At 55.3% G+C, this 12,993-nt stretch overlaps 1 protein-coding gene across 8 annotated transcripts in view; it reads right to left on the reverse strand.

Annotated features, from left to right (window-relative positions):
- Positions 1-9,511: 9,511 nt before the first annotated feature.
- Positions 9,512-12,993, reverse strand: part of DEPDC5 (DEP domain containing 5, GATOR1 subcomplex subunit) — a 91,084-nt gene continuing 87,602 nt past the window's right edge. For all 8 annotated transcript variants that reach the window (XM_065890540.1, XM_065890545.1, XM_065890542.1 and 5 more), the window contains 3 exons: positions 12,005-12,065; positions 9,952-10,034; positions 9,512-9,804 (listed from right to left, as the gene is read on the reverse strand). In XM_065890540.1, coding sequence (XP_065746612.1) covers positions 9,512-9,804; positions 9,952-10,034; positions 12,005-12,065 — 437 coding nt within the window. The remainder of the gene's footprint in view (positions 9,805-9,951; positions 10,035-12,004; positions 12,066-12,993) is intronic.

Below are 12,993 nucleotides of genomic sequence, written 5' to 3' on the forward strand. Positions count from 1 at the left end.
CTGTGAGGAGAATAAATTCTTCAAGGCAAAGGAGGATGCAGGAGGACCAGTTTGGTGGCTGCTGCACCAGAGAAAGGTGGAGATGGGAAGAAGGGTCAGATTACAATATATTTTTGCTGATGGATTAGATCTGGGGGTTGAGAGAAGGAAAGACAGAATAACTCCAAGGCTTTCAGCCTGAAAAACTGGGTAGATGATGGTACAGTGACTAAAACTGGGAAGACTGTAGGTAGAGCAGGTTTGGCTGGGAGCTGGGAGGACACAGCTAAATCAAGAGCTGCGTATGTTTTTTGTTGTTGCTGTTCTTGCTTTTTTTTTTCGGCCCTGTGGTGCGGCTTGTGGGATCTTAGTTCCCTGATCAGGAATTGAACCCCGGGCCCTCGGCAGTGAAAGCATGGACTCCTAACCACTAGACTGCCAGGGAATTCCCAAGAGCTGTGTTTTAGACACAACCAGTTTGTTATGCTCTCAGGTCTCTAGAGACCGGCCAAGAAGGCAGCTGGACAAATGGGTTGGAGTTCAGAGTTCAAGGCTAGAGGTCTCACATGGAGACCCACAGGCATGTAGATGGTAATTAGAACTACAGGACCAGGTTGCCTGGGGAATGAGATGCAGAAAGGAAGTCCAGGGGCTCCGGGCTGGGATCCTCCAACGTGCGGAGACTGGACAGGGGCCCAGAGGCCAGCAAGGGAGGTCACGAAGGAGGCACAAAGAAAGCCCACCGGCTCTGCGCCAACCAACCCTGTAACCTCAGGCAAGCTGCTCTCCACCTCTAGACCTCAGCTTCCTCTCTGTAAACCAGAAGAGTGGCTCCACCCATCACTGAGGTGCCTCTAGCTTGTGTGACATTCCCGCAGCCCCTTGCCGAATGAAGAAACCAAAGCTCAGCCTTGCCCACCTTGTTTCCAGGCCTCCTACAATACCCTCACACCGGATGAAATACAAAAATACAGCAAAACCCAGCCCAAAGGGCCACTACCAAGGGGCAGGGGGCAGGGCAAGGTCACGGCGACCTGGAGTAGAATCCAGACTCTGCCACTTGTCAGTTGGGTGACCCCAATCCTCAGTTCCTTATCTGTAAAAGTGGCCAGTAATACCCAGCATGAGGGGTTGTTGCTAGAACAAAGCCAGGTAGCAAGCAGAGCACCTGCATGGCTCCAGGCACGTGTGCCCCGGGTCAGGTCCTTTCCCCTCTAGGGAGATTCCTTCCCTGAATGAGAAGAGAGGGATTCCAGGGTGGCTCTACTGTTGCAGAATAATGCAGTCCTGCTGCCGGTCAACCCCGGGGCTGCCAGCTCTGCGTCACCCCTGTCCCTCGCCTGCAGGCACGTGGCTGCCATCACAGAGACTAGCTGATCAGTCATCTGCCGGAACCTGGGGCGCCGCGGGGGCTGGGAGGTGGGAGAGGACATCGGCTCCTGGGCTGGCCATGGCTGTGGACCAGAGCCTCTTCCCAGGCTGCATTAGCGTGGCTGGCAAAGGGCAGTGAAATGACAGCAGGGAAATGCTTTATCAGAGAGCTAGTTGGAACTCAGGCCAATGTGTTCAGCCCCGATGACGGCTCCTGGCTCCGTGTCTCTTAGAAGCAGCCCTGGGCGGGGGGTGGGGGGGTGGGGGGTAGGGGTGGGGAGGCAGGAACTGCAGGCACAGCCATTGGAGGGGGAGTCGGGCTGGAGCCTGGATTCTTGGCCTGCCTCGGTCACAATTAGACTAATGGCTGCACTTACAGGGCACCTCCACCGTGCCAGACGCCGCGCCAGTGCTTTCCATAAAGGCTCATCAACACCCCTGCAAGGACTGCAAACATGTTCCTACTGAAAAGATGAGGAAACCGAGGCAAGAGGGAGGAGGAGAAAGACTTGCCCAAGGTCCCCCAGCCTTCAACACTCCTCTTGAGGATGCATCCAACAGGCGGAACCCTTACATAGCTTGCAAGATCTTGCGTGATCCGGTCTCTGCAGTGACACCAGTCCCCCTGTCCCTCTCCCTCCTGCCCCCCAAGCTTCTTTCCATCACAGGGTCTCAGCCTCTTCCAGCCAGGTCTTCCCCCTCTCTGTCATCTCTGCCCTTTGCAAGCCCTGGCATCCAACAGGTCTCCACAGAAATGCCCCAGAGCCTCCCCTGAGCCCCATATGTGGTCGGGGGCCCGTCAGACCTCCCACAGTGGTCTTTGGAGCACTTTTCACAACTATTCTTATTCCACAGCCACAACCATAGTTATTTGTGTGGTTTTTGTTCATGCCCTTCTCCCTCCTGTATCCACACAATGCCTGGCACACAGATGGTTCTTAATATATTGGTTGATGGGAGAGTGGAGGTTGAGTGTGTGAACAATGAATGAGCGAACAAACCACAAATGAACCTCCCTCGTGCAGCGATGGGCTGGCTGTAGCTCTGCCGGGAGACCGTCTCCCTTAGAGCCTAAATCATAAAAACTGGAAACAGTATGTTGCAATCACAGGGATTCTGCCCAAGGAGGCGTGCACGGTGGGAAGTAGACCCCAGCTCCCTGTGTGGTTCCCCAGACCAGGCCGGCTTCTCTTTGTCATTCCCCAGTCTCAGATCCCAGCGGTGGCAGCCAGGCTCCTGCAGGAGGTGGTGGTGAGGGGGTGGTCGGACTTGCCTCCTGTCTTGCAAGGGGAAGTGTGCCCCATTTCACTTCTGCTTTGAGGTGAGACACATCCCGTGTGTCAGACCACCCTGGAGTGCTCCCATCCTCCGAGCGCCAACAACCAACGGTGGCTAGTGCGGTGGTCAGGCCCTGGGGAGGCCAGACACGGCCCTCATCACTGTGCAGGGAGTCTAGGCCACAAGCCCTGTCCTCCCTATTTCCAGGACGTGGCTGCCCCACCCTGAAAGCCACTGTCGGTGGGCTGCTTTCTCCCACATCCCCCCCTTCTCTGTCTAAGGGAAGAGCTGTGAGGTGGAGAGTCCCTGAGCCCAATCCTTCCTCTGCCATGTGCGTGCTCAGTAACCCAGGGTAAGTCCCTCCACTTCCCTGAGAAGCGGGGGAACTGTCCTCAGGCTCCAGCACTAGGACAATGGATGCACACTAGCTTGGGGTCCAATGTTACTTTTCTTCTGTTTTCTTTCCCTCCCTTCTCAAGCTTCCAACCGGCTGGTGGTGTACCAGGCTCTCAGTGGACCTCCAGACACAATCAGAACGTTTGGACGGCCTCAATGCCCCTTTCTCTAGTCTTCCCCAGCCCCCCTGTGCAGATTTAAGCCCCCTCCTCTATTTCTGTAGTGCTTTACATGTCTGCTGCCCTCCACCAAGAAAGCAGGGCCACCTTGGTTCGGCTTTGCATAAATGTTGGGCTGAAAAAATGAATTCAACCGATTCTAAATGAGCACCTTTGTGAGACCCGCAGTGGAGGATACAAGATGAGCAAGATGTGCTCTCTGCTCTTGGGGAGCTTAGATACAGCTGGAGAGGCAAGCCACGTGTACAAGGGAAGGGAAACACAAGAGCCGCATCGTAGCACGTGGGTGCTAAATACGACCAGGATTCTGACCCTGGTTCTGTCGATAACCTGCTATGTGCCTCTAAGCAGGTCTCTTAGCCACTCTGGTCTTGGAACCCAGCAAGAGAAATTGCTACAGGACATTGGGGATGGGGATGCCATCAAGAAAGGATTCAGATCTCCACCATCAGGGGCAAGTGGCAGGCCCTCTTCCTCCAAAGTCACAGGAGGGAGGGGCCCCCCATCTGGACCGCTTTCCCCATCAGAATCTAGTTCAGGGCTTCTCAACATCAACACTACTGACATTTGGGACTGAATAATTCTTTGTGGCAGGAGCTGTCCCGTGCATCATACAGTGTCCAGAAGCAGCCACTGGATGCAGGTAGCACCTCCCGCAGTGTGACAACCAACTGTCCCCACATGTCCCTTGGGGGTCAAAATTGCCCCCAGCTGAGAGGCCGTGGCCTCTCCTGATTCTCCTCCAGCGCTGTAGCCAGGGGCTGGACAAATGTTTCTCGGGCTTGCCTCTGGCAGAGCCCTGCCCACCCCCTTGAGCTTGTGTCAGCTCAGGTTCTGAGGACACAGGGCTTGAGGAAAGGCAGGACATGACACCTTGAAAAGGGGACCCTTCCCCAAGACAGCAGCTGATCACGCCTCCCAGAGCTCTCATCATGGGTAGGAGGAGGACCCAGGATGTGAACCACTAGGGTTGGATGAACATCAAAGGCACTAGGGAAACGTTTCTCTCCTGGGATGCCACGGGCTTAAAAATAAAATTTTCTGCTGCGTAAGAGACATTTGAGGATGAACAGGGATGGGGGGCAGGGGGACGGGAATGGAGCCTGGATAAGCAACCTGGTACGTGAGACTCCATTCCAGTCACGGCCGCCACAAGCTGCCGAGGGATCGACAGGGACGCCAGCCCTCTGGGAACTCAGCTTCCCGTCAGTTGAGAAGGAGAAGTCTGGAATCTTGTGGGCTCCCAGGTTTCACCCAGACTCACTGCCAAGGGAGACAGCACTCAGAGAGCAAGGGGCCTCCCCTCACCCTCATGGGGGAAGAGGGCACCTTCTTGGAAGGACAGTGTCGTGATTCCCTGAGAAACAGATGGGTCTTGCTGCAGCCAGAGAAGCGGGTGGAGGTCAAATTTAAAGGCTGGTGTGACTGAGTTCATGGTACCCACACATTCCAGGCCAGGCTTGGGGCCAGTGTGAAGGCCAGGAGCTGCCTGGAGCACTTGCAGGCTGAAGTCAGGGGCCAGAGGGGAGGAGCCTGGGGGGAGAGGAAAGACCCCGCCCCCTTCCTACCAGAGCCTTGAGGCCATGCCCACACCTGCACCCCAGCAGGGCCACACCACACACGGAGCATAGTCAGCCAAAAGGGAGAGAGGGGCCCCCAGGACGGAGCAGAGGGTGACACCTCACTGTCCCAGCTGCAGCCGGAGGGGAGGGGGACAGCACAGTGGGCAGGGCTGGGTTCTGGGGCCCCACAGACCTGATTCCAGCCGCTGCCGGCTCTGTGGCCTGAGGCTCCGCCACCTGGGGCTCCTACCCCACATCTGGTGTGACTCCGCCAAAGATTACAAGATGGAAAGGCATGTAAAGTATGCTACACTGCCCAGAACACAGGGAACGCTCGAGAAATGGGGCAACCATTTTTATTTCATGCATCTGAAACTATTCAGTCTTCTCTCCCACTCTTTCCACTTTAGCAAAACCTCGTGGTGTCTCAGGTGTGTATTGTGTACTTGTTCCTCGTAATACCTGAAGTTTCCATTTTGTTTTGATGGGTCTCTTCCTACAAATGGGAGACGGGCTTCCGTGACTCTCCAACATAGAATTTGGCAGTGTTGGCCCATCGTTTGGGGGTCCCGTGCCTGTAGGGGTCCCGTGCCCTGGGAGGTTCTCTGTCCACCCCTGCTGCCATCGTGCTGTCACTTGTCGTTTCACCCTGCTCTTGAGTTCTCTGCCTTCCGGTGTGTGGCGACCTCTGCTCTGCTTTGGTCTGAGAACCAGATTTCCAGGCTGGTTAGGCCTGCGTGTAAAGTAAGAGGGAAGAATCCCAGAGAGGGGTTCTGCAGCAGGGTTTCTCAAATGGACCACCAAGACCGGAGTCACTCGAGCATCTGTTTACAGCGCAGAGTCCAGACCCCTTGAATCAGAATCTCTGGGGTAGGCTGTGGAATCTGTGATTTAAGCAGCTCTTAGGCACAGGAGCCTTGAGGAATCATGGGTGGGACTAACGCAGCTCCTTCTGCTTTGAAGCCCCTTTGGCTGATTTCTCGTTCCTTCGGTAAAGGGATGTGTTTCTTTCCCCATCATGTTTTCTGCATCCCACACATGTGTGATTCCTTACCCCAGACTCATTTCTACGTCCAGGAGGCTGACTGGCGCCGCCCCAGGTGTACAGGGGCCCGTGTGCATCCACCTGCCCCCAGCACAACCACAGAACTGAGAAATGTCTCCAGAGCTGCCAGCCTCGGGCCACAACCCTGTTCCCAGTGGGCAGGAGCCAGGAGGCCCTTCTTCCTGCTCTTAGCAACACGGCACCTCTGCCAACAGAGGAAACTTCCCAGCAGAAGTTCTTGGGACCCAGATAAGGCAGAACAGCCACAGCTGTTAGAGGAGTGCAGCCTCTTGACCACACCGACTCCTACACATCCTACAAGGCCCAAGGCTCCTTCCTCTTTAAAGACTGCCTCGTCCATTCCTGCCCTCTGTGGTCATTCCCATCTCTAATCCCCTGGGGTTCACAGAGTCCCAGGCAGTCATCACCATCGGCATAACAGCTCATGTTTAGGAAGGGCTCACAACCTTCCAGGCACCGTCTTAGCTCTTTATGCGAATTCTCTCAGGCAATTTTCACAACCCCACGAGGGTATTATTGTCTCATTTTTCAGATGAGAAAACCAGGGCTCTGAGAGGCGCAGTAACTCACTCAGGGTCACATGCTGGCAAGTGGCTCTGCTGAAATCTGGATCCGGTGCCTAGAAAGGTACTAGGCCGGGAGCCGGAGGTCCTGGGTCCTCCTGCTGGTCCCACCCTGAGCCTGGGGCAGGTCACTGTCTTATCTGGGAGAAAATGAAGAGGTTGGACCAGATGTCCAAGAACCTCCTGCTCTGGGGCTCTTGCCTTATGGGACCAGCCTCATCTCCACCTGCAGTGGGGTGACCCAAGGCATGTCACGCATGTGTTGGGGACTCAATGGCGTCAATTCTCAACACGAATGAGTGCCTTCCAGGAGTCAATTTAGGAAGCCAGACCGGGGATCCCTTCAAGGTGTTTCTCACAGTTCTTGTGTCCCTCCTACATGCTGGACCCCGTGAGGGGCCCTGCAGCGTGCACCAGCTCCCTTGATCTCACCAACTCATTCTTCTCTCATTAGCTGAAGAATGTGCCAGAAGAAAGTCCCAGTAAGTGAGCTGAAACGGGTCAGCAAATAATGACAGTGTCACAAGCACAGAAAAAGAGAAACACTCAGAGGCGAGCTCGCAGGTTTGTGTGTCCGGGTGGGGGCTGGGGAGGAAGCTGAGGCCACACCATCCCTAAGGGGAAGAAACAGGCTCAAGAGACAGAACCACCCCTGGTTCTCACAGCTAAGAGATGGCAGGGCTGGAATTTAAAGCCAGGTCCTCTTGGGCCCAAGCCCACTGCTTTTCTCTTTCCACCAACTAACGGCTATCACATCCTTACACCCGGTGGTGGCCTTGCGATCCGCACCTGTCCTCCGAGTCTAATCAAACCGTGCCCTCCCCAAAGGCCGGGCTCCACACCTGGGCAGCAGGGAGGGAGGGAGGTGGTGGGCGGGCCTGAGGGACAGGTGGGAGTCTGATGGAGGAGGACTGAGTTTGACTCCCAGGTTCGGTCTTGGACAAGTGGGTGGAAGGAGGTGTGGAGCAGCGGGAGGAGGGATGCAGGGGGAGCAGTTCGAGGGCACATGTTTCACGCCCAGCTCCCAAGGATGGGTGACTCGGGATTCTAACTTGTCAGCTGCCCCTTCTCCCACCAAATCATTCTCTGAGCCTTCTCCCGGGTCATCTTTGGAAGAGGGAAGAGGGCAGAAAGCAGGGGCGATTGCTGGCCTTACACGCAGGACACCAAGGATCACAGGTATGGCGGTGGGTGACCTGATCTGAATGGGCCAGCGGCTGCCGTGTCCACACAATGACTCAGGAAGCTGGCTCAGAAGCACATGAAGACTCCCGGCCTGGGGACATGAGGGTGGGCAGCCTGCATTTGTGTACTGCCTGCTGGTAAGTCAGCTCTTTCATATACATCTGTCTTTAGATCCTCCAACCACCCTGGGAGACAGCCTTCCATTTTATAAGGGAAGGACACTGATGCTTAGAAAGGAGCAAAGATTCAGCAGAGGGAAGGGAAGGCGAAAAAGGAAAAGAAAATGGGTTTTTATGGAGGACCTGCTACATGCCAGGAATCAGCAAGTGCGGTCTCACATACGTTAACAGACCTATTCTTTCAAAATCTCTACAGGCAGCATCAACACCTGCATTTGCAGAGGAGAAAACAGGCTCCATTAAATAAGCTGGAAGCCCAGGGAGTGAGGGAGAGATTCAGACGGGACACCCAGTGCCTGGCCCTCGAGCCCAGAGCTCATTCATTCACCCCATGCGCTGGGCCAACAACCACTTCTCCAGCATCTTCCATTAGGCCAAACATTTAGGAAAAAAGGATGAACAAAATAGTCAAGCCCCCTGCCACATGCCGCGTGTGGTGGGAGGAGGGCAAGGTGCCGTGGGAAGACATGACGGGGTCCCACGGAGCTTCTCTGGAGAAGGGACCTTTGAGCTGAGGGCGGATGGATGACGGCCAGGATGAGTGAGGAGTGTTCCAGGCAGATGGAACAGCGTGTGCAAAGGGTCTGAGCCCATAAAGAGTTTCTGATGTTCCTGGTTGCTGGAGAGGAAGCCTGGGACCAGATTGTGCAGCTATGTCTAAGAGTTTTGAAGTTCAAGTCACCAAAGAGGTCTAAATAGGTGGGGGGAACAATCAGAGTGGTGACTGCCGAGTGGAGAAGGGCCTGGAGGGAAAGCAGAGACGAGGTGGGAGGTGCTCCTAGCCATGCAGGAGGAGGAAGAGGTGAGGGCCAGGCTGAGAGCGGCTGCAGGGCTCCTGGGAGAGGGGTACGGACTAGCAGGCCATTGAGGTGGTAGATCAATAGGGCTTGTGATTAACTCGGGGTGGAGGGCAAGTCGCGGGCGGGGAAGTGGTGGGAGCTGTCAGGTCCCCCCACCCTCTACCCCCTGGCCAGTGAGGGCGGGGCTGAGGTTGAGGACCATGCTGAGTCTTATCCCATGGAGCAGTGGGTCCTAACCTCAGCCAGAGTCAACAGAGGCTTCCTTGGATTTTTTTCGGAATGCCACGACATTTGTGCGTCATGCCAGGCTCACCTACTTAGCAAGACTCGCCTCCCACAACCAGGCCCGCAGGATCCCAGCACCTCGTCCTGTCTGCTCATGAGGCCTGCCCGGAACTCTCCTCTCCTGCCCGAGGGCCCGTGAAGAGAAACCTTTCAGTAAACTCACAGCCAGACCCCCAAGTGAATTCTGGAGTCCTCCCCAGCATCTGTGGCCGCCTCATCGGCCTCCCAGGCCCCAGCGACAGGGCACGACTGCCCAGCCGAAGACAGGATTGCTGCTGCCCGGTACCAGGCTGGGGACAGAGATGCCACACGGGCCAGTTTATTCCTGTTACTGCTCTGTACAGGTATATACAGTTGGTGTGAGCCTATGGTACATTATTTCACAAAGTTATCTTACATCCTTTGCACACTCCTCCTGGGCGGGAAGTACCTGCGGGCGGTGGAGGAAAGGACGCTCACGGGAGCCACTCTGTTGCTGAGGACGTGCACAGGGGTGCCCTCCCACCTGCTCCCGGGTGCCAGAGGCTTCTGCAGTCTTCCTCCTGGAGCGGATAGAGACTGGCGGGGGCCAAGCAGCACCCACAGCCCCCACCACCCCAGCCTGCCTGACCCCACCGAGTACCATCAGCAGCAGGACAGTATCCCCCGGCCCCTCGCCCCCCCGCCCATCACGGGGCGCTGGCGTGCATCTTCTCCAGGCAGCTCGTCCAGAAGGTCACCAGCCGGTTGTCACGGTTGACGCAGAAGTCCGTGAAGTCCTTCAGCAGCCGGTCAGCGAACCTCTCGTCACCGGTGGCGCTGGAGCGCCAGGTCTTGGTCAGCATGGTGTTGTAGGCCCAGCTGTAGCCCACCCTCTCCTCGCAGAACAGGCTCTGGCTGGCGGAGCTGGTGGAGTTGCGGCGCCGCCGTGGCTGCCCTGAGAACTTGCGCTTGGAGTAGGGCAGCTGCAGGAACACCGTGCCTGTGGGGACAGGGGCCAGGTCACAGCTCCGGGAAGGAGGGAGGGAGGGTGCCCAGGCCAGCCCCCCGCCCCCCACTCCGGGGCTCCCGGTCCTACCTCGGCCGCCCCAGACCCCGCCCCGTCCACACTGCGCCTGGAGCGCCTCACCTGTGACATGGATGTACTGAGGCTTGGTCTCAGCAGGGAAGTTGAAAGCAGAGGCAGAATATTTATCTTGAACAAACCCAAACCTAAGGGAAGGACAGGGAGACAGGCCGATGAGGGCCCCCTGGGCTACAGGGACACGGCGGGGGGGCGAGGGGCGTGCTTGCGGGAGCGAGGCTAACACGACTGTCCGACAGCCAAGGGATCTGGAAAGTCTCTTTCAGGTGGAACATTCAGGCTGCTTCTCACTGTCCTCACCACTTCCCACCATCCCGGCCCCCTTTCTTCTCTGGGTGCTGAGAGCCTCTCACCTGCCCAGCTCTCCCTCATCCAGCCTTCATCTCCACCCAGCCACCCCCCACTCCATCGCATCAGCTCTCCCCCCCGCGCCCACCCCCAAGACTGTCAGCTCCCCCGGGGAAGGCCCTTATCTTAACTCTGCTGAGCCGGGCCCCTCTCCCCTTCCTCTGTTCCCCCACACTAAGCACACAGTAGTTCTCAATAAAGGCTTTGCATTGAGAAATATCATAACTGGAGTCCCTTCCTTAAGGCGAGGAAAGCTGGAGCCCTGCCTCGCTGTGTTCTGGAAACAGGCAGGAGGGACCATTTTTCATCCATGGCTTGTTCTATTCCTGGTTTTTTAATTTCCACAAAGTGCATTTATTACACTTTACCCGCTAAGTGCTGTAAAGGATGCATTGGCAGATATGGCCCCTGCCCTGAGTCTGAGGGGTTTATGTAATGAAGCCTGTGATGAGGCAGAACTATAGCAGGGAAAACCCTGTCTCCCTTCCTGGACTGAGCTCCAGGGAGGTGCTGTGTTGCATTCTCTACAGAAGCTGCCGGCTTTACACGGGCACTTGATAATTATTTACTGAAGAACATGTGAAGTCAGACGCATAAACAGATCAGCTGATGGGCACTGCCAGCTCATCACTGTCAGCTGGTTCTAGCACATGCAGGAACGGCTCTGGAGTCTGCCCTTCTTCCTCTCTACTTTCCGATCAAGGCTCTCTATTTACTCAGCGTGGATCAGCAGGACCTGCTGACAAACTCGTCTTCCTCATAATAACTACCATCTCCTGGGGCCCTACTAGGTGTTGGGAACGTCAGGGAACCCTCCCAACAAACCCTGTGAAGGGGGAGAACTCGAAGGCAAAGCACCTCACGGTTCCTCAGCCAGATGCCGGTGGAGGCCGAGGTAGGTGAACCAGGCCTGTCCGCTTCCCACATCAAAGTCCTTTCCCACCGACCTCTTCATTGACCACCCCGAATCGCACCCCCTCCTCCTGGACAGAGGAAGTCAGGTCCCCTGGCATTCATTTCACAGCCTTTACCAAGCATCGAAGAAAAGGGCTGAGTAAGGTCTAAGGCAGGCCTGGGCCGGCTTGGGTGGGGGAGGCTGAAGAGTCCGGACTTTATCCTGCGGTTGGTGGGGGGCTGTGCACGGAGAGGGGTGTGCCAGGTGGGGCGGGGACAGCTGAAGGCGCCTGAACAAGATGATATGACACTGAAGCAGGCACAGGAGGCTCTGATTTTCTATGAATAACACAAGGCAGCAACCGGACACTGAGTTAGTGATGTTCTAGAGACACAGCTGGACCGGCCTGGGGGATACAGCTAAGCCTAGGAAAGGCTCTCCCTGGTATACATATTAGGTACCAGTAAATATCTACTGAACGTATCTATTGCTTTTTAACCATTCATTGTCTTCTCAATATGTGTCAAGAGGCTCCTGACAGATTCTACAGTTTTTCATTTCTTGGAGAGTTTGGCTCCAGGTCTTGTAGGAGGCTGAGGAGAGAGCTCTCTGCTCTCCTACAAACTGGAAGAAGAGGGAAGCAAGTCTGAAAAACTACAGCTCCAGGAACTGGACAGGTGGTGCTCATCTCTGAAACCAAGGCAGAGGGACTAGTCAGAGATAAGCAGTGAATCTGTCACTGGTGGACTGGGTCCATCTCCCCAGAAAGGGAATGAACTGGGCTTCGCTGTGGTAACTGCTATTTGAGACAAACACTGATGCCTCCCCATGCTTCCCTCTTGCTATGGGACAAACCTGTGTGCAATGGCTTCCTGGAAAAGGTGCATTCGGTCCCAGTATGTTTCTGGTTCAAAGCCTAAAAGGAAAAAAGAGTAAATGCCGAGTTGTGATTCCAAGATTTGCAAATCTCCCTGGGTCCAGCCTTGGGTATCCTTCACTACTCTTGGCAATGCTCCCCCCCTTGAGCCTGAGCTCTGCTTTTTCACACCACCTGCTTTCAGAAAGACCAGCCTCCACCCCAAGGAGGGCTATCCTAAAGATAGTGACAGCCCTCAAGCTTCATCAGGGTCTAGAAAGGAGAGGAATATGAGTCCTCAGCGACCAGTGTGAGCTACTAGAACTTGGTATAAGACTCATTCTAATGACCGTCTGTGCCAAAAGCGGAAAGGAGCAGGATATTAAAATACAACCAAAAGATAAGCTTGAAATGAATGTCATTTACTTCTAAGGAGAAAAAAAAAAAATCCCAATCTTCCATTTTAGGGGTGGGGAAATTGAAGCAAATCAATATAAAATGATTTTTGGAAACGTGATCAGCTGGGGAGGGGAGGGGAAGGGAGGGGGCAGAGCAGGTGAATGCCCGCCCCCACCGCCCACTTCGTGCTCCAGCCTGGCTGGTGTGAGGACAGGAGCAGGGTGAGCAGGTGGCAGGGCTGAGGCAGCTGTCACACAGCAGAGGCAACAGGCCGGGGCTGCTCTTGGGATCAAGGTGTGGAGGGCTGGGGCAGCAACCACACGAGACCTCGTCCCAGAGGCCAGGGGTGCCTGCAGGGGCTTTGTTGCTCTTTCCGTATTTGGAATTTTATATCTAGGTTAGATTTGAGGATTCTGGGTAACCAAAGAGCAGAAAAGAGAAAAGACTTTGGCTTTAACAGATAAAAACAGACAGCGTATTCTTGTCAGATTTTTAAGATTTTGAATTCCCTGTTATCAGAATGGGAGATAACAGGAAGAGAGGTGGCACAGAAGCAAGAAAATTGATTTTTAGATTCAAGTCCTTATTC

Source organism: Phocoena phocoena, chromosome 13, assembly GCF_963924675.1.
Source record: "Phocoena phocoena chromosome 13, mPhoPho1.1, whole genome shotgun sequence".
NCBI classification, from domain to species: domain Eukaryota; kingdom Metazoa; phylum Chordata; class Mammalia; order Artiodactyla; family Phocoenidae; genus Phocoena; species Phocoena phocoena.